This window comes from Halichoeres trimaculatus, unplaced genomic scaffold, assembly GCF_033239565.1.
Source record: "Halichoeres trimaculatus isolate MK-OKI-2021-1 unplaced genomic scaffold, fHalTri1.1 fHalTri1_scaffold_4, whole genome shotgun sequence".
In the NCBI taxonomy this organism is placed as follows: domain Eukaryota; kingdom Metazoa; phylum Chordata; class Actinopteri; order Labriformes; family Labridae; genus Halichoeres; species Halichoeres trimaculatus.
In genome coordinates, this window is record NW_027437182.1 from 34,333,798 (window position 1) to 34,354,559 (window position 20,762).

General features: G+C 40.4%; 1 protein-coding gene across 4 annotated transcripts in view; it reads left to right on the forward strand.

Moving 5' to 3' along the window:
- The window catches only part of ect2 (epithelial cell transforming 2), a 60,180-nt gene extending 46,058 nt beyond the window's left edge, over positions 1–14,122 (forward strand). For 2 of the 4 annotated variants that reach the window (XM_074668920.1, XM_074668921.1), the window contains 3 exons: positions 472–606; positions 2,541–3,135; positions 12,870–14,122. In XM_074668920.1, coding sequence (XP_074525021.1) covers positions 472–606; positions 2,541–3,104 — 699 coding nt within the window. In that variant the 3' untranslated portion in view covers positions 3,105–3,135; positions 12,870–14,122. The remainder of the gene's footprint in view (positions 1–471; positions 607–2,540; positions 3,136–12,869) is intronic. The other 2 variants (XM_074668922.1, XM_074668923.1) reach the window with 1 other exon arrangement.
- Positions 14,123–20,762: the final 6,640 nt, after the last annotated feature.

The window sequence follows — 20,762 nt, forward strand, 5'->3', positions numbered from 1 at the left end:
GTCAGCAGTTATTCTGCAGTGGTCTGTTCAAACTTGAGAGTCTATCAATAATCAAACTGAAATAGATCCTCCTCACAGTCTCTTTAAAAAACAAGCTGTGTTCAACAAGGTGTGCTTTCTCTATGTACACATGAAACCAAATCTTAAGCTTAATCTCAATAAAAATATATTTTTTTTATTGGCTTGAATTATTTTGAAAAATCTGCACTTAGCTTTTGTTGTTTGCAGTGAGTTGTTTTTTATTCTATGTGATGCCAGCTATAGAAGAGAGGTCGGTGGTGGTCCCTTGTTAAAAAAAACCTAAACACGTTGTGTTGTTGTTCTTGGCAGTGATACCAGGAGCAAACAAATTGAATGGTATTCACAAAATTCAAGTATCAGAGGTGTAAAAATCCCAGATGTTTCATGCCAAACTAACACATGGCCACATGAATACACATATGACTTAAACATCCCATGTGTTTGTGCCAGGTGACGAGGGCCTTTTCTTTCACCAAGACCCCAAAGCGTGTGATCCAGAGGGCGTTCATGGCCAACAACACTCCAGATGAGAAGTGCCAGAGGCTGAGTTGTGAAAACCGCGTTGGCAGCAGCTCCACACTGGCTGTAAGTGCTTAGAATTTGTTTTTTGTTTTTGCTTTTGTCTTGCATGCACGTCAAAAAATAGCATCCAGTCTGTTGGTCAACATTGGCTGTATATATGCTGTTGAGACACAAAGTGTTTTCAGTTTTTTGTGTCTATTAATTTTAAATCAAATGACGAGCTGACAATCATTTATGTACTGTCTGATTGAGATTTAGAAAATAACTGGGTTGTAGGCTAACTTTTTTTTTTTTTTTTATGGGCCTTTTCATGCCTTTTATTCATAGAGGAGAGGACAGTGGATAGTGGTTGGTTTAAAGGTTTAATATATCACACTAGAACTAAATTTGGACCCTAGTTCTTGTGATCAAAAAGCACATAGTTCTTCAGAAAGTCCCAAGTTGCTGGGACAAAGTTCCTGCAGTCTAAAGGCACCTTAAAATGATACTCCGGGATGGAACAAGTTGGGTCCTATCACAAGGTTTAGGGCAGAAATTACCCCTACAGCAGTGTTTTAGTGCAGCAGAAGCCCAGAGCGCTCGCACCAAACACCCCCTCCCTGCTCCTCTGCCGGTTTCCTCTGCACTCAGACGGGGCCATTTTTTACTTGACCGAAATCACAAATAAACGGACTCCCACCGAAAAAATCTGATATCAGTCTGCATTCACACTTTATTTAGAGAATTTTCAGCGTGTTACTTTCACACAAAAACGCCGCAAAATAAGGCTCTAGTTCTCATCGTGTCTCTTCGTCCTGGCAGACTACCTGTGTTTGTCTATATCTGGCACGCCGCACGCCCGGACTGATACACTAAGCGGCGAGTGCCTCGTAGCCAGCTGTGGCTCTGCAGCGGAGGTAGTGCCGTTTCACGACACAATGAGAACTAGAGCCTTATTTAGCGGTGTTTTTGTGTGAAAGTAACGCGCTGAAAATTCTCTAAATAAAGCGTGAATGCAGACCGATATCAGATTTTTTCGGTGGGAGTCCGTTTATTTGTGTTTTTGGTCAAGAAAGATATGTCCCCGTCTGAGTGCAGAGGAAACCGGCAGAGGAGCAGGGAGGGGGTGTTTGGTGCGAGTGCTCTGGGCTTCTGCTGCACAAAAACACTGCTGTAGGGGTAATTTCTGCCCTAAACCTTGTGATAGGACCCAACTTGTTCCATCCCGGAGTATCACTTTAAGTAAACCTAAATGTACTACCTTAAATATCCTCGCTGAGGCAAGAAACTGTCTGTTTCTAAGAATCTTCCCAGCATGAGACAAGTCAGAAAAGAGGGATTTTATTTTCCATTTAAACCACGGAGAAAGTAGGCAGTAGTTCACACCGTTGTCCACTTGGTTTCATACTTAGTTTCACTTCTTGATCAATACTGGGCTGTTACCTTCCTCTGAGGCCATCAATGTGTCCATCTGGTCTTTTTTTCCTTTCTGTTCTCTCCATCTCATTCTCCTTTTACTCAGAACCAGGCAATTGATCTCACCTTGAAATTTGATGGGACAGCTTTCAGTCAGTCCTTTTTGCTCTAAACTGACTGAAAGCAAGAAAGAGGCTTGTGCTCTTCAATACGCTGGGAAGTTAATTAAGCAATATTTACTCATTTTGAGCTGTTGAGAGTTTTGCTTGTCCTTGAATAATCTATAGAAAGCTAAAGTTATTGACATAAACAGTGCTGTGTGAAGTAGAGCATGAGGGGAATTCATCAAATCAAATCATCTGTATCCTTGATATGAAGTGAAAACTGAATATTGTGAACTGATGCTATAAATCAGGGACTGGTTGCTGTTTCATCTTGTGCATGTTCTTTATGCTGTTCCAGGTGAAACCAGGTGCTCTCATCCCTGGAAGTGCTCTCTGCCTTTGAATTTCATTACAGCATGTCTGCTTTCTCTCTGTTTTGCTTTTTATTTCATGAAATGTAAATGCCTGCTCCACGTGTGTGTCCTCTCTGTGCTCTAGATGTCTCGCTCTGCCTCAACATTCAGTTTGAATGATTCTGCAAAGAATAGTGCCGTGGTTCAGCGATCCAACTCTCTGGACCATCCTCCCATCAGAGCCAGAGTCCCTGTCTGTATTCGACCCCCCAGCAGCCCGGCCCAAAGAGCTCCTCACAGCCCTGCCCCTGCCCGTGCCCCTGCCCCCCACCCTGAGTTTAGTCAGGGCCATAATTATGGTCGTAACTACCAAGAGCGTAGATCCATCCTTCATGCTCCATTATCAGCCCAATCTGCTCAACCTCAAATTAGCCTTTACACTCCCAAACAACCACCGCCATCGCCCCGCTCTGCAGCCACTTCCATCCCCGCCTCCCCAAGCTCTTATCACACCAACACCAAAACCCTCCAACCAAACCCTAGCCAGCATGTGTCCAGACCCTCTGTGGGGTTACAGACGAGGTTCCCAGCTCCTCAGCCTGTCAGTGTCAAAGGCAGAACCTTCTCTGAGCCATCCAAGGATCCTCTAGTCTCCTTGGATCCTCGCAGAGCTGTCCTGTCCAGTCCTCGCAGGGAGACTCTGCTTTAAACCATCGCTCTGCTCAGTCCAGGAGCTTGACGTGAGCAAACATTGTTGTGATCTCATTTCAGCTTGGGGTGCACCAATACTCTTCCTTTGTTCTTTAATCCTCACTAGATATCCTCTGTTTGCCTTTTAACACCTGATTACCACTGGTGCATTTCTTCTCCCAAATCAACTCCTTAGAAGCTGAGACCCTAGGACAAAGATGATGACATCATGATCAGTCTAACAGCTTAACTCCTTATGATCAGACTGAATAGATGAAGAAATATGTGAATATAGGCTTTGATGGACTGCAGTCTACAGTTATATTGGTGGACCAGCTGGGGCGGAGATTTTAAGGGTTGATTTGGCACAGCTCTGTTCCTTTGAATCACCTGGGTTACTAACTGGTGTTGGTGGTGACTGGGAATTTTTACAAGGTGGCTGCTGTTGGTGATAACTGTTAAAATGTTAAAATTTCCTTTTGGCACTTTGTAACTTACAAATAAGTTACAAAGTGCAAAAACTTTTCTTATATTGTGAAAAACTCAAAAGCAGAAACAAGTGGAACATTAGATTATCTAACTTTATATCAACAGTAAAGAAAATATCAAGTATAAATCCAAATGCCATGGCATACCTTTAATTCTAGAAATCGTTCTCTTTGTGTTTTGGCTTGTTTACAAAACAACTCTCACTAAAATTAAAATGTCAACGTATTCATGAGAGCAGGGCCGACTTCTTATCTGAGGTTTAACCTGTGGTGGCAGATCACCTGTTTTGTGTCTTGCATTTTCATTATTTGAGTCGATTGAGGCCCTCTATGTCCCAAATTCAACAGAAACATTACAAAAAAGTTTCATTCTCAAAAAATGGAACTTCAAATCAGTTAGTGTAATATACACACCTGATCAATGTGGAACCCCAATGGATTCATAATTAAATAAATAAAAACAGCATCTTGAAGTGCATACCATTTTGATAAATAACAAGCAAATATGTGATATGGCCATTAAATTGTAAAATATGGCAATACAATTATGAAACAGGCTTTCATTATTCTTTAATATCATATTATTGTAATTATAAAGTATTTCATAAAAATTACTTTAATAATGTCATAATTTTTTTAATAATTACTTTTTTTTGTTTTTCAAGCTTTTATAAAGTAAGAAAAAACGGTAATTATTTTAGATTTTTTTTTTATTAGGGCTGTCATTTTAACGCGTTAATTAAATTAATTAATAACACCGCAAATTAACGCGTTATAAAAATTAACGCAGATTAATCTGGATCCCAAACCCGCAGGGTGTTCAAAGACGCACTTATTTTCAAATGTGTGGCATTTACAAACCGTTTGTCCTACTTGGAAAAAGTGGTGTTCTCGTTTTCAAATTTTTTCAAATTTTTTCAGATTTTCAAATTTCCGACGGTCCCGGAATGTATCACACTTGACGTCAGCAACATGCTTCAAACCTGGGGAAGTGAGTGATTTTTGTGAGGCTGCTGTCCACATCCCGTTAATTCACACGTCCTCTTTGAAATTCTGCTGAAACTCAGCCGTTTGCTCTAGCTCAATTCTGTAAAAAACAGATAATTCTACACTCTTTGATATGCATCCTGTATTTAAATCTAAAGAATTCTTTGAAAATTTGCTTCCATCTTCCTGGCGTCATGTTTCAGCTTGGGGCTGCTCTGCACCAATGAGCAACAGTTTGTGTGTTCAGAGCATGTAAAACTGAAAATACTTCACTTTTCTTTGATCCAAGACTTCAATTAAGTGTTTTGTACACATTTCCTCACAGTTTTTAGCCTTTAGCCCTGGTTCTCCTGATAGAAGTATAGAAGTTCATATTGCAGTGAAAATTGAGTCCACATCGATTAAAAATGTGACAGAAGCAAAAACCATCCAAAAAATCTAATCCGCTTATCTTAGGTGCAGGACTGTGTAGATTTTGTAAAGATAGAACCATAAAACTTTTTTCATGTGTTCCTTATGCATCAGGGTACCTAAAAATGTGTTGTATATATTCCCACCTTATTTTTAAATGTTTTTTTAATGTCTTTTAATGTCCTGGAATTCAAATTCTTTATTTTGGGACCTTAAGCAGATATGAGACTAAAATGCGATTAATTAGATTAATTATTTACAAACCCTGTAATTAATTAATTACTTTTTTTAATCGCCTGACAGCACTATTTTTAATATATTTCATTATGAATCTTTTGGGGTTCCATAGATCAAATCAAGACTGTTTGAAAAAGTGCATGACTTTACAATTTGCACTGTTAGATTTTTTCGGAGGGTTTTAACAAGAGCTTTAAAATGCAAAAAGAAGAAATGGGAGTGAGTTGGAAAAAGTTTTTAGCAAACACTTTATTTCAAACAACAACTAAACTCCAATAGGCAGTTCAAAAGTCAAAGACCACAGCCTTTAAAAGCTTAAATCTGTGCAAAAATCTGTGTAATCACAGTGTCCTGACCTCCTGATGACAAAAGGCAAAAAAGCTTTCTCGCTTTGACCACAGTCGGATTGTTGAGCTGCATAAGCAAGGCCTCTCACAATGATAAAGGCGTTATATAACAGGAGAAGAAGAATGGTGACTGCGTCAAATACAAAAAGAAGAAGAAGAAAACATTGGCAACGCACTGGAAATTTGGATGAAGTGCTGTGAGATTCAGAAATGGAAAGAAAATTGCAGAGGCCATGTCGCTGCGTTACAGAAACACTGAAATAACTGTGGAAACAGAGGCTACTAACAGCACCTCTTCATAGTGCTCCTCAGCCTGTCAGTGTACACAGTGCATCACGCTGATAGAGCCCAGCAGAAACAGGCTGAAAACCCAAATCACTTGCTCAGGAGGTTCGTTAACCAACCCCTTAAGAAAAACCACTGACTTTCCAATTGACCTATGGCTAAACCACGCCCCCTCCACTCACTCAGACAAATGATGAACATTCAGTGGTGCTACGGCAGGTGTCACTGTAGGAGACATTTACTAAGATACTTTTGGTGATAACTGGAGACAGAAAGATCACATATCATCTTTCTGTCACCAAATCATTCACAGGTCCTAGTGCGTAAACGTAAACTGCATAGCGTAGCCATCACCATCAACTCTAAAGTTTAGGAAAATAAAATGACCTTTGTTATCTCAGCTATTACAGATACAGCTAATGAAGCTAGTGTCAGTTTAAGTAAAGCCCTTTGGTCAACAGCCAACAATAGCCCCGTTTCTACTAAAGCTGCGTTTCCACCAAGCAGTACGGGTCGGTTCAGTACGGGTTGGGACGGTTTGGGACAGTAAAGTCTCATCCCGTTTGCGTTTCCACAGCAAACTGTGCCCTCTCATAGTGGGCGGCGTGTAAGCCGCATGCCGGAAGCCACAGCTGGTAAACAATAGCGCGACGCCGTAGCAGCTTACCCCGTGATTAAATCCAACAAAGAAGAAAACGCGACACAGTAAACAAAGAGCACGGATGGAAGACATGCAGCATTTCGTCCTCTCTGTGATTTTCATGTAACTCTCTGTTACAAAGTGCAATCAAGCTTCGTTTCAGAGAAGTCTGTGAGCCGCCAGGAGAAATGCAGCCGCTGTCGGGGTGAGTGACGATTCTTTTGACCAATCAACCGTCTGCAGTGTGTTGCTCCACCTCCCGAGAGCGGATCGGTTCAGTCTGGCACCCATACGAAAGGGTCCCAAAAAAGTGGGACGGCTCGTCTCGGTTTTTAGGGATCTGTCCCGGGATGAGTCTGTGGAAACGCCGCTAAAAGCGCACTGTACCGAGACGAACCGACCCGGACTGCTTGGTGGAAACGCGGCTTAAGTAGACCATTTCAGTTTGTCTCGATACGGCGCGCATTCTGTGACGTTTCCACTGACTTATCCCGGGACAGATTACCAAATAACCAAGACGAGCCATTCCACTTTTTGGGACCCTTTCGTATAGGTGCCAGACTGAACCAGTTCGCTCTCGGGAGGTGGAGCTAAACACTGCAGACCGTTGATTGGTCAAAAGAATTGTAACTAACTAACCCCAGCTGCGTTTCTCCTGGCGACACACAGACTTCTCTGAAACAAAGCTTGATTGCACTTTGTATCAAAGAGCTACATATTAATCACAGAGAGGACAAAATGCTGCATGTCTTCCATCATTGCTCTTTGTTTGCTGCGTTGCGTTTTTTTTGGTTGGATTTATTAGCAGAATAAACTGTGTCCCGCTGCTACGGCGTCATGCTATTGTTTAACAGCTGTAGCTTTCGGCATCTGGCTTACACACCGCCTACCACGAGAGAGCACAGTTTTGCTGTGGAAACGCAACCAAACCGTGCCAAACCGTACTGAACCCAGCCGGACTGCTTGGTGGAAATGGGGCTAATCATGTACGATCACCAAAGAACAATAACTTGAACAAAACAGGCCAATGAACTCCCAACAAACAAAGAGACATGACGATCAATGCAGCTAGGTGCTAACGTTAGGCTAACTTTAGCTAACAATAGAGATGTTAAAGAGAACTTTATATTTCTTTCCAACAAATTAACAATGAGTTTCTTCAAATAAGATGTCAGCTAACCTTAGAATAGATGGAAACATCCTTGTTACTTTTTTTCATGCTGAGTTTATGTTGTGGACTATGGCACAACTTTATCCAAAGTATACCCTTTTCTCAGTTGAGATTTGGCTTAGGAAAGGATTTGAAAAATACACTGTTTTACCCAGCCTCTCAGGATACCTTTTATCAGAGTTGCATGTACCTCATAAACACGGTCTGACCAATTTTAAACTTTAAATTGTAGAATAATCTGATAAAACCAAATGAAAAACTGACTTTCTACAGTTTATTTCAATGGATGTTCAAGCAGAGAATGTCCAAAGGTATGAGAGTGGCTATACACTCTGTGATTGGCTAATTGTGTCTGAGGGCGGGACTTCACCATAGGTCAATGGTGTTTCAGCTTAAAATGCCCATTCCCTTTTTAAAACAAACTGTATTCAAACAGTGTAAAATAGAAATGTATTACAACTTTAAATACCTGAATTGTTAGCATGAGCTAAAGCTAGACTCCCAGCAGCAGCTGTCCAACCCTGGTAGATAGAATAATCTTAAAAAACATCTACACTTCTTTTCAGAGATGCTAACCTGCTGAGTTAAATACTTTAATTAGCCTTTCTAAACAGTTTGCAGCTTTACAGCTGCTGGAATGCTAGCGATGTCACACGACCAGACTTGATACCAGTTATCTTTCTTCAAGATGTGTTTTAATTAGGGTTACACTCTTCTCTCTGTGACATTTGAAGAAAAGGAGGAGAAAAAAAACATACTTGTGTGACTGGTTGTGTCACAGCAGCTTTCAGTTTGTCATACCCACAGAGAAAATCAAAAGTATGTGAACAAACTGTTGTAACTCACTGCAGAGAAGGAGCTTTGTTGGCTGCAACCAGAACGCTCACCAGCTCCTTTATGTTGAAATTAAAATGCAAATGACCTTTGTGGAAACTTTTGCCCAGGTTTTCTGCAGATCCACACAAAAGAATTTTAAATCAAAGTAATGAATAACCTCAGTGTGTGCTGAGACTTGCTCTCCTCTTTGCAGATAGCTCTGCTGATAGGGCATACATGGACCAGGATGGATTGCACAAAAGGCCATGGCCTTGTTCTGCTGCATTTCTCCTTTTACCACACTGTTAAATTTATCCTCGTCCATAACTCTGCTCTCATATTTTTGGATGGCATTATTGTAGTGGTCTTGTAGCGAGTTTGCACTACAGAAATAAAGCGAGGAGAGGCTGCCAACAACGAAAAATGACCCAATGGTACAGAAATTCCCCTTTACCTGCTCTGCTGCTTGAGCTGTGGTGATGAGGCCGCGCTCGGCTGTGACTGATTCCCTCTCTGAGTCTAACTACAATGACAGACTACAGTAACTTCAGAGGAAGAATTCTGGCCCTCCTCCTCCCCCTCCTCCTCCTGGCAGTTTGTCATTCTCTGTAGAAACAGGTGACGCACTCACTCAGGTTAGACGTACAGCGCAGGCTGCTGTGATCAGGCCCTCTTAATGAGCTCCACTAAAAAGCACATCTGGGTTAACTTTATGTTGAGAGCAACAAAGAACACCTTTACATGACGCCGCTGAAATATCACTATGCGTGGCACAAAACAAGTGTTCATTATTGTGCCAGCTTGAGTTACAGCAGCTGTATGATGAGGGTCAGATATGTTTGCATTGATACCAGTGCTGCCCTTGGACCCACCCACTCCTCCTGTGAAAGCAACCAATTAATCTGCTCATTCATTCCGTTTTAATCATCCTCTGTATGTCTACTCAACTTTATATTAAATCACTGCCACCCTTGACTAATTACTGCTCATCAGAAAACAGAGTGCAGAAGAGCGCACTTGAGTGTGTGAGTGGAAAGATTGAAATGTGACTGTGCCGTCAAAGGTTGCACTTATCCTTTAGTTTAGTACCAAGGTTTGTTTTAGCAGCAGAGAGGTGCTCATAACAGCATTTTTTTGGTGCACTCAGTGATAAAAAAACACACCTAACATCACTCTCAGCATCAACTTAAAGCTGAGTTGAACACTAAGGAAAATACTAAAAACTAACACAAGCAAACTTTTGCTTTTGCTTTAACCTTCTAACAAGCAAAAGATCTATTCTCTTTCTACACCTAAAAAGTGATTTCCTGACCTAAAAATACTGAAACATTTTAGGAAAGGATGTCTGACTGAACAACAAACATTGACAGTCCAACAGTAAATACAAATTTAACCAGTTTAGAGGAACTGCTTTATTGGATTTCATGCAAATTGTACAAGTCTTGGATTAACTAAACATAAAAAGTAAGGATGTTTGTTGTTGATAGATTATTTCTTTGTTGTGTCAATGCCTCCTGGTAATAAATCTTGATGGAAAACCTGTTCATTTCACTTTTTCAAAGATGATTCCCACCCTACGATTCAACTGTCCTGGGCAGAATCTACTTGCTTTTGCTGAACATAAGATCCAGTTCACTTAGGGCTGGGTATCAATCAAAAGTAGTGCTGTCAGGCGATTCAAAGAATTAATTATTATTTATTACAGAATTAGTAATAGATTAATCCAATTAATCACATTTGGATCTTATCAATCAATCAATCAAAATTTATTTATATAGCACTTTTCATACGAATAAAAAGTAGCACGAAGTGCTTTACAAACAGACACACAAATTAGGTAAAACAATTATACCCCAAACCCACTCCACCCAGCCCCGGAACCCACCCACACAGCAACCCATACACAGTTTTAATAAAAAGCATCATAGATAAAAGACAATAATAAAGCACACTGCTGTACCCAGTACGTACTGAGGAAACGCCGTCTTAAAGGTTTAAAAATGAGAAAACACTGGAGGGGAGGTAAAAAGAATAAAATTAAATATATCAAAATATAAAATAAGAAAATGATTTTTAAGAATTAAGAATAAAAAAATACCTGAAATTAAATTTATATATATATATATATATATATATATATATATATATATATATATATATATATATATATATATATATATATATATATATATATATATATTATATCTGCTTAATATCTCCAAATAAAGAATCTGAATTTTAGGACATTACTAAATAGTTGTGCATGACTCATCAAATAATCACACAAAGAATAGAAGACTTGTAAGTCTACATTTTTATTGGTGATTATATAATGCCTAAGTCAGGGCGTCTTGTCCAAAATAATTCTTTATATAATGATTCGACAGGCCAGAGCAGCTTTGGTGACATGAAAATTCACCTACAAATAGCTACAAATAACAGTGTTTTGTTGACTGTCTGGTCTTGTTTTTTTTTTGTTTATTTGTTTGTGTTTGGGAAATAAACTTGCTGTTCAAAGGCCACAGCAAAAATTTGCTAGCCTCACTCACAATCGTCACGTCCATTCCTGTTGTCACCTCGGCTTAGTTTGATTAGTGCCGCATGCGTGAAGTGACGTGCCACTGCCATGTACGGGTCCTTCAACTGGCCAGTCTTAAAATGTCTGTGCGCTTTAATCAAACTTAATTTAATGTTTATAACACATTAATTTGCAGTGTAATTGATAAATCAAATTAACACATTAACAGCCCTACTTAAAAGTTTTCGATACCTGTACCAATATGGATACCTTGACTTTGATACCAATTCCTTAACGATACGTTTTTGTGTTACCAATTTTATGATACCAATTCTAACGAAAAGAAAAATACATTTCATGTTATGGTACTCTAGCTCTTGAGCTTTATTTTTCAGCTTTTGTATTTTTCCACTTAGGGGAGTTTTCTAACAGAAAAATAACCAACAGATGATTCCCTCGTGCAAAAGAAAAATTACAAACAAGTTACAGTCAGTGTGCATTGAATATACCGTAAATGTGTTTAAAAATGTAAATGAACTTCCCTCTGTAGGTTCTTGTTCTCTTTTTTTAAATGTCAAAATAACAACTCTTCTCTTTTGTCCGGGCTTTTGACCTCCAAAAGTGATCCAAAAGAGACAAGCATTAGCCCAACTCATTTGTATGTAGCAGTCCCCTGCTGTGGCTGCAGCTTGGAGGGACTGCTGTGAGCAGGGAGGACTTGTCTGCATGAGTATATGGATAGGGGAGGAGCTCAGCACCTGCTGCTCATTGAGAAATCAATACAAGTTTTTACTTCTGTCTCCAAATTCTAGACATTCACCAGAATGTCTAGTTGCTTTTTGTAAAATAAGAAAAAATAAAGTTGCTAGAGGGCTAAAAAGTTTCTAAATATAGCGACAAAGTCGCTAAGTTGGCAGCACTGCCCTGTGTGCCGTAGCCATGTGCAATGTTACAGCTAATCACAAGTGCCATTGTCAGATCTTGATCACATTAACCCTTTTGAAGCATCTTGATCAACACCAAGAAAGAACAAAAGTTCAGTACCTAGCCTTAAGCACATGTGTTGAGACCAGAGATTTGCTGCGTTGAGTCTGTTCCAACTCTGTTGACCATATCGTCCCAAACCTTAACTGCAAATTTGTAAAAGACAGTCTTCAGTTCCTAAGTACTGACAGGGTGAGGAAATTGTCTCCTTCAGGTTTCGTCTTATTGGAATGTCTACTTCGAAGCATGTCCCTGACATCCCCTGTTCTAGGGAACTTGGGGTGACTCCAAATCCTACAAAACACTGGCTTGTTTAGTCACACCGGCCATATTCAGATCAGTCAAATGTGGCGTGCTGATTTTTGGGGCAGAGGCATACTGACCACAATAGGAGACCCCATGTTCACAGGTTCTCTAATCAGGAGTCAGAAAGAACAGCAGAATGAGCTGCATGGCACATTTTCATGACCTCAGCCTACACACAGCTCTGCTGCTCACCCCATGAATGCTTGTTTCTTACAAATGTGGCTCCATTTAAAAGAGAAATAAACCAACAGTATGAGATTTATGGACTGAAGCATTGATACAACAGAGAAATATACAAACACAAGCTTCCTTATTTTTTTCGCTTAGTCTGAATTACTAGGAGGCATGTTAGCCATGCTTAACATGTGGTAATGATGTTAGCATCTTAATGTGACTGCTCATGTTTCTTTCTACTACAAACAGTGACTTAAATGAAATCATGTGCCTAAATCCTTGTTATTGAATTATTAAAAACGAAAGGATGATAACAGAAAAAAATACATTCAGATTTGTTTCTCCTGGTTCAGGAATTAGTTTCTCACCTTTTCCACGCTGTTAATATTTTTCTCTGTTCCTTTTTGTTTCTGTTTGCAGGCACGCCATTCGCCATCGATGGTCAATCTGCATTCCATGTTTGAGAGGAAGTACCACACCTTCAGTCGCTCAACCACCCATCTCATCTGATCCTCCACCTCAGACCTGATCGCTCAGGCGTCTTTGTTTGAAGTGTTTGAAGCTGCCTGTGAAGAAAAACGGACTGGAGCTCTGCACTGTCTGCATCAAATCTCATGTAGCCTTGTTTTTAAGAATGCACTGAAGCAGGGGACAAACTTTAATCTGATATTTGTCAGTATCAGAATTGTCCAGCTTTGTGCTTCCTGAGTTATCAGCCCCATGCCTATCATGTGATCTCTTCACATCAAAATGTCTCTTATTGGATCTCTTACAGAGGAGGGGCTTACATGAGAATAAGCTGGGGTCACTCGGACTTGGATCGGTACTGCACTATGCGTGGGGCTAACAGGGGCTATTAGCACTGGTTCTGGTTCAGCCTTACTCTTTAAAAGTGAAGGATGCTCTGCTTTTTGGTAACATTTGTTGATAGATTATTTAAGCACAATATACATTTTTTGGTTGGTTACTGATGTTGTCCTCGTTCAGCGGGGCATTAACAACCTTCAAACCAAGTTAACATCCAGCCTTCCTCCTGGTTGATATGAAGACTTCAACCTCTCCCCACGTGTCTTTAAACGCCAGTTTTATCTCCCTCTGCTTTGTAACAAACCCTCTGATGTTTGGGTGTTTTTATTTAACAAAAGCAGTTTGCTAAGCTCTTCGTATTTTATTTAAGTTAGATTAGAAGTTGATCTTTGCTGCGCTGTAGCTTCTTTAATCGACTAATACAGTGTTTTTCTTTTTCAGAGTAGACTCATCTCTTGGTTTGACTGTTTTTATACCCTCATGTTAAAATGTAAACTAAAGATAGCTTCAAGCTTTTATAAAGCTTCTGTTTTAACACTAAGAGATTTATCCGAGCACGTCTACTCGTCTCTGTTCGTCCGTCCATGTTTTGAAGATCTTTTACCGTCTGTGTCTGTTTAATAAGGGATTCTGCGTCAGTGTACATATTTATTCTGGATCACTACATTTTAATACTTTGTTCTTTCTTGCTATGTATGTTTTTTTTCTCTCCCTGTTATGTCTGCTTTTCTCTGTTTTAATTGAGTTTCAGTCTTCTCCTTTGGTTTAATCTATGGTATTAAATGCACTTAAACATGTACCTAAGGATGTTTGTTTTTTAACACCAGGACGTAAAAAGGGTTTTCATCCCATTCATTTGTCGAGCATGCCGCCTTCATATGCTGAGACATTTGTGTGAAAATAAATTCTTTTTATTTCCTCTTCATGCTCCACTGTGCGATTTTCTTCTGGGCCTGAGTGTGTGCACATTGAACAGCCAAAAAAAAAAACAGAATTTGTCAGAGAAATGTTCAATCTGTTTTTGAAAGCCTGATCTTAATTATCCTCAATACCCCTTGTTTGTCGTATAAGACGTATGAGCATTTAACCAATTAAACTGCTCAAATGAGGCTTGAAATGATGGTTAACCAAATATCCTTGGCACTTCCACTTAACTTTGGGATCTTTGAACGTCTGTTCCTGATTTCCTGGCTTGTTTGTGATTTGCATATTGCTTTGAAGCCAGCTTATGATTACTCCTCAGCACTCTTCTGTACTTCACATGTATTTGATGTAAGAGCTGGTTTAGAAGTTTCTGGTTGACTGGGGAGTGCACTTCCTCAGTTTCCCTTGTCTTCATAAGTAGGGGATGCTGGTGAAATTTACTTTTGAACCTTTTGAAAAGAGTAAGTTTGGGCCTTTGATGAAAGTAAACCCTTCAAAGAAATTCTGACAAATGGGCAAAACTGGGCAGGAATTATTTACACTGATGAAGATGTTTAAGGCTGTAAAACCGTTTCTGAGAGTCTGCCTTTTTTAGTGTGTTCCTCTAGGGAAAGCACGTTCAAAGTCAGTTCAAAAAATAAAAAAACAGGACAAGACTAGTGTTAAGTTATGAAATGGTGCAGAAAGAAAGTTGAGCATATGCAGGATCAGACAAACACTCCTGATCAAAACCTTTACATCAGTTAAAAAGTTGCAGATTCACATTTTGCACCGTTGGACCTTAAGACGGTTCTAATGCTGTGTTCCATTTACATCAGAACTAGGAAGTGTCAGGTGGGACTGACACCATCTCAGAGTTAACACTCTGTATATAAGTATCGAATGATACTATATATTGGGGATGGGTACCAAATGAGGTACTTAATAGGTACAGACCCAATTCTGTCAAAAGTACCGGGTACCGATTCTCGTAAAATCAATAGATACCATGTTAAAGTAGCTAAATGCATTCTTTTATCATGTGAGGGAGTGAAAGAGAGGGTGATTTTCTCTGCTTAACATGAACACATCATTACAAATTTATATAATGAAGAATAAATAATTGAACTGAAAATAATTTACATTTTATCATTAAACAAATTGATATTTTTTTACCATACAAACACACAAAAGTTGGTACCATTGAGTACCGATACTGATTGCCAGGTACCTGGAATCGGTACCGTACCATTTCAAATGTGAAAGTTACCCATCCCTAATATATATACACAGTTGATTTATTGTGACAAACACCAGTCAGAAATTCTAGTATAAACAGAATATAACAGGATCATAAATACTGTTAACACCTTGGGCAGCCATCTTTGATAGTAAACTCAGGGGTTGTGTGGATCCCCTGATTTCCCATTAGGAAATACCGACTTCAGGGAGTGTTCCACGTGAAATTTCCCACTCAGGACTCATAAATTCCAATATCCGAGTACAGATGGCACGCACCATAAGTAGAGCTTCAAAATGAAAAAAAGGCAGAGGCTAAAAAGCCTTCTCTCTTTGAATGTAGTCAGATTGTTAAGCTAGATATTCAAGGCCTCTCCCAGCGCACCATCACTGCTGAGGTTGGACACAGTAAGACAGACATTTTGAGTTTTTACAAAGATGGAACAAAAAAGGTCAAGAGGTAGACCCAAGAAATTTCACCAGCGCTGAGCTGCAGAAGCTGATGGACTGTCCTTGTAGACACGGGATCATCCTGGACCGAAATGAAGGCCGTTACTGGATCCGACTGCAGCCCAGTAACCATCAGACGCCACCTGAGAGAGAAGATCTTTAAGAACACGTCTTCAAAGACCTTGTCTCCTTCAACGCCACAAACTCGCCGTTTGGACTTTTTCAGAGAGCAGCAAACATGGGACACTGAAAGGTGAAGAAAGTTTGATTCTCTGAGGAGAAAAAAATGAACCTTGACGTCCTGATGGCTTCAACGTTACTGACATGACGAGGAGATCCCACAGAAGGTGTTTTCACGACGGCACAGAGGAGGGGGCCTCCTTCATGACTGAGAGCCCTGGTCTGTGGGGGAATGACTGGGTGAAAAAATATTGGACATAGGGTTGCCAACCATCCTGTGAAATACAGAATCATCCTTTATTTCACACTTCAACGTTACGTCCGGTTTTAAATCTATATGGGATGCAATTTGTCCCATTTTTCCAGTTTCCCTTGAACGCAGCACCACTCTGCCTGAATTCAACATGCACTCCTGTCCAGGCAGTTGGCAGTTGGTTGGTTGATTTTAAATGTGGACTAAGTATTCATTATTTATCGGGTGACAGAAAGTCACAAGAAAATCAGAAGTAAACATGTCTGTGCCTGTGGCTGCGTCTGGTACTCTGCCATGTGCCTCATTGAAAAGTAGAAAAATGCAGAAACACAGACGTAAGTGGGAAAGTTCACATGAATGGCTTGACAGTGTGAGTGAAACAAATTGAAAGGACACGGTAAATTCTGTCCCCGAGTGCTTGTTGTGGTACATGGTGGACAGTTAGACATGCGACTGCATGCGGCTGGAATGCAATGATACTGCAACATGAGGACAAAAAAATGTCAGACTCACAATTCTTCATACCTGAAGCATCTCCAGATACAGGAATCTTATTAATAACTAATAAAATAGGACTAATTTGGAAAAGTTGAGAATAAGATTTCAAAAAGGTAAAAAATTATTTTTAAACTGCGACAGTGTTTTTAATGAATATATTTTCTCAGATTGTTTTTTTCTTATCAATACGTCAAGAATACAGATGTTTCATTAGTATCAGAATCAGAATACTTCGTTGATCCCCCGAGAGGAAATTTCATTTCAGTTACACCCCTCCCAAGACATCTGAGAAGACAAACTCAGACATGGGAAAACAGACTGGATTTGGGATTAACCTAGGAGCTCGCCAGCTACCCTGCGCCCCTTTGCAATAGGTATGAAATAACAACATTGGGAGAAGACAGGGGGGGGGAGGTCAATTCTAGACTATTCCCCAGCAGGGGGCGTAGTTTGAGATCAAGATAAAAAACACCTCAGCATATAAGCACATGATAACAACAAACATAAACTTGAAGACTTGCACTAATGTCACGGCTCAGCCACAGGGGGGCGCGCACACAGTCTACTCGGGCACAACATGAAAATTGTTCAATACAATATTGATGACCAGTAGCATTCATGATTATAGAAAACAAAAACAAAAAAAGGACAGACAGGACAGAACACATTTTTAAAAAATATATTTCTAAATTCTTACATATTGACATGAAACTATAACTAATACATTACCATAACTGGTGCCCCACTCTGCTATTGGTAGTCAGGCCAGGGCCGGCCCTGGCTCAGCAGGGGCCCTAGGTGAAGGACAAAAAAACGCGCTGCCCTCTGCCCTCTGCGACAAACACACAAACATACATACAATAAAATAAATACATGATAAATTGTGAAGATAAACATATACACATTCTTTATTATTTCAATGCGCACTACAACTTTACAAACAGAACCTTTGTGAAAATAAAAACAATAGGCTACAGCAAATCTTAAAACCTTCAAAACTGTGCAATTAGCAGAAAATGCACATCATTGGAGTATTTAGAACCATAATAAAAATAAATAAAAATAAATAACACTTCCAAGTTTAGTGCAAGAGTCCCTGAGGAGGAAAAGTGCAATTCTAAGAACCTCTCCCTCTATTACAACATGTAACATCCCACTTCTTGTCATTAAAATAATCAACAAAACAATACAACCAAGGCAAACCGGACCGGAAAGAGAACTCAACTACCCATGAGCGCTAGCGTGTGCATACTGCCGTAAAGGTACAGATCTGCCGGTCGCGTGCATTTGTTTTGTAGGAGAATCACAGAAGCCAGGACTTCACTCAAAAGTATTCTTCTGTCTTCAGCGGCTGTTTGTAGGATGGATAGCAACGAGGTAATTTATTTGATTTTAACTAAATGACGATGTTTAAAATCGCTAAGTTCAACTGGTTTTATTACCGTGAAGTCGCCCCTGCGCTCGTCCTGTTGAAGCGATGAAGTGATTAAAAGTAAAGACAACCACGAGCTGGCGACATCACACACTCGGAATAGGTCTAAACAAAACTACATACTGGTACGTTCTCAAGAATACTGTAAACAGATGGTAAACAATCAACAAGTACTTACAAGTCCAGCAATGAAAGGGCCAAGTCGGCATCGGTCAGACATCCCTCCTCGTCTTTTATTTCACACCAGCAAATGAACACCAAACCAAAGTTTATTCGCGCCACCACCAGCAGATGGCGCCCTAGGCAGCCACCTAGGTCGCCTATGCCAAGGGCCGGCCCTGAGTCAGGCTACGCCCCACACACCACTGAGGGTGTCCCTTATTTTTGGACACTTGAGAAGCATTACATAGATTATGCTTTTTTATTTACAGATTCTATTTTTCAAGGTCTACTTGAATGTTACTTTGATTAAATTAACAATAGAAAGCCAAACTGAAAGAAAATGATGTAGCTGGGGAGAGAAAGAATTGTTTTTCTGAACTTTGACACAACTCTAATGAAGTACAGTTGTAATTAAAAACAGGCTAAATTTGTGCTCAGTGAGTTCACCCATCACCTCCAAAGTCAGACCTTCACAGCGTGTCCTCTTGCCCTTAGCTTAACCGTAATCACATTAGCTCCCCCCTGAGTCGGCTGACTTCCTCCTACTGAGTCAAGGTGTGTTTTGAATTGTGAACCTTTAAATTTTTCCACATTGATATTTGTGTCACGGCAGCAGGCTGGAAAGAGAGCTGCTCCTGTTTTGTCCCCTTCACATGCATCCTCTTCAAAGCATTAGGAGATAATCTGTGTCTCCTGGATAGAGCGTGGGATGTGCCGGGCTGCCAGCGAGCTACTGGAGGAAGAGTGCCATGCAGGCCTGAGGCGAGGCGAGACTGGGGAATAGCCACAATGAAAAGGCACCTCTTCACGGAGGACACTCTCCCTTTTCATATTTGCCTTTGCCTTCACTTCAAAGTGCCTCAGACTGGCTGTTTAGGGGTGAAACGAAAAGGGAGAGCAGCAAAAAGGAAGAGGCAGGGGGGCTTTGAGTTGGAGAGGTAGGGGTCTGCAGACTCCAAAGTGTCATTAAAAAGAAGGCCGCGTAAAAGAAACAGGCGGCCAAGGTCAAAGTACAGTTAAAGATCATTTAACTGACCTTAAACTGTGAATAAGAAAGATGTTTCAGCGCTCAGACTCTGAGCATGTTCATGAAGACATATTTCCTCTCTACAAACTGATTACACAGAGAAGACACAACCTGAAGGAGAGCACAGTTTGACATTGAATCCCTCAGTGGAGAGGGAACTGAACTGGCTCCTATAGAAGCTCTATACTGACAGGGAAGTTTTCTTATTTTAGTGAAAGTTTCTCTTTATTGACCATGACTGAAAAGGCAGCATAACTTGAAACTAACCTGAAGATACTCTAGACACTCACCCCCTGTAACCTTGAGAGCTAGAGGCCTCTACAAGAATAACTTTTGGTCATGTAACGATATGATGACTTTTAGTAGCAAACATCCTTTTCAACCAGCTCTAGATCAAAATTAAACACTGATCTGAAGAGGAGATTTTGGCATGTCTACAAAACTAAAGTAGTAAACATTCCTGAGGGCTTCTTCTGTGTTTGAACAGCTGTTGTAAAGTGTTATCCACTGACACGTTCAGCCGAAGGTCTCCAGTTTACAGGGCCACTCTTTAAACTGGAACACCGGGAGCTGACAGAGACACATTCACACTGTCAGGCCATGTCCACACGAAACCGCACTAAAAACCACTACAAACAATGTTTTTTATGAAAAACTCCGATCAAAGTGAAGGTTTTGAAAAGCTCTGTTTTATGGTTTCATGTGGATGCCGAAAAACCTAGTTTTTGGTTTTTAAACGTCCCAGCTGAATGACTAGGGCTCATTCTGATTGGCCGGAGCAGGTTTTACATCTGGACAACACTGCCCATTATGGGTTTGGCATGCTTGGAGCCGCACTCACCAGCAAATATACCCGCTGTGTGTGGACCAAAGTATTTTTAAAAAAGAATGTCATCTTATTGTGGAGGGAGAAAAACGCTGCTTCTGCTCCACCATTCACAAATGTTTTTAGTGTACCAGTGGTGTGCACAGACTTAGTAAGAGCCAGAGTATTTTGCAATTCAGGGGGCACTTTGGCACGTTTCTGCCTCCTAAGAGGCACTGCAGCCTGTCTCAGATCCCAAGGGGGCACCTAGGAACGTTTTGGCTCTGCAGAGGTCACTTTAGCTTGTGTTTTTGCTTCCCAAAAAGGTACTTTGGCCTGTTTTGGCTTTGAAGATGGCTCTAAGGCACCTCTTGGCTCTCATGAGGGCATTATAGCACAGGTCTTTGCTCCCAAGAGGGGACTTTGGCATGCATTTTGGCTGCCAAAATGGCACCTAAGTGCAGGTCTTGGCTCCCTTGGTAGTACTTTGTTGCGTTTTGGCTTCAAACATGACAGTTTAGTGCATTTTACCAACCACAGAGACACTTAGGCGCCTG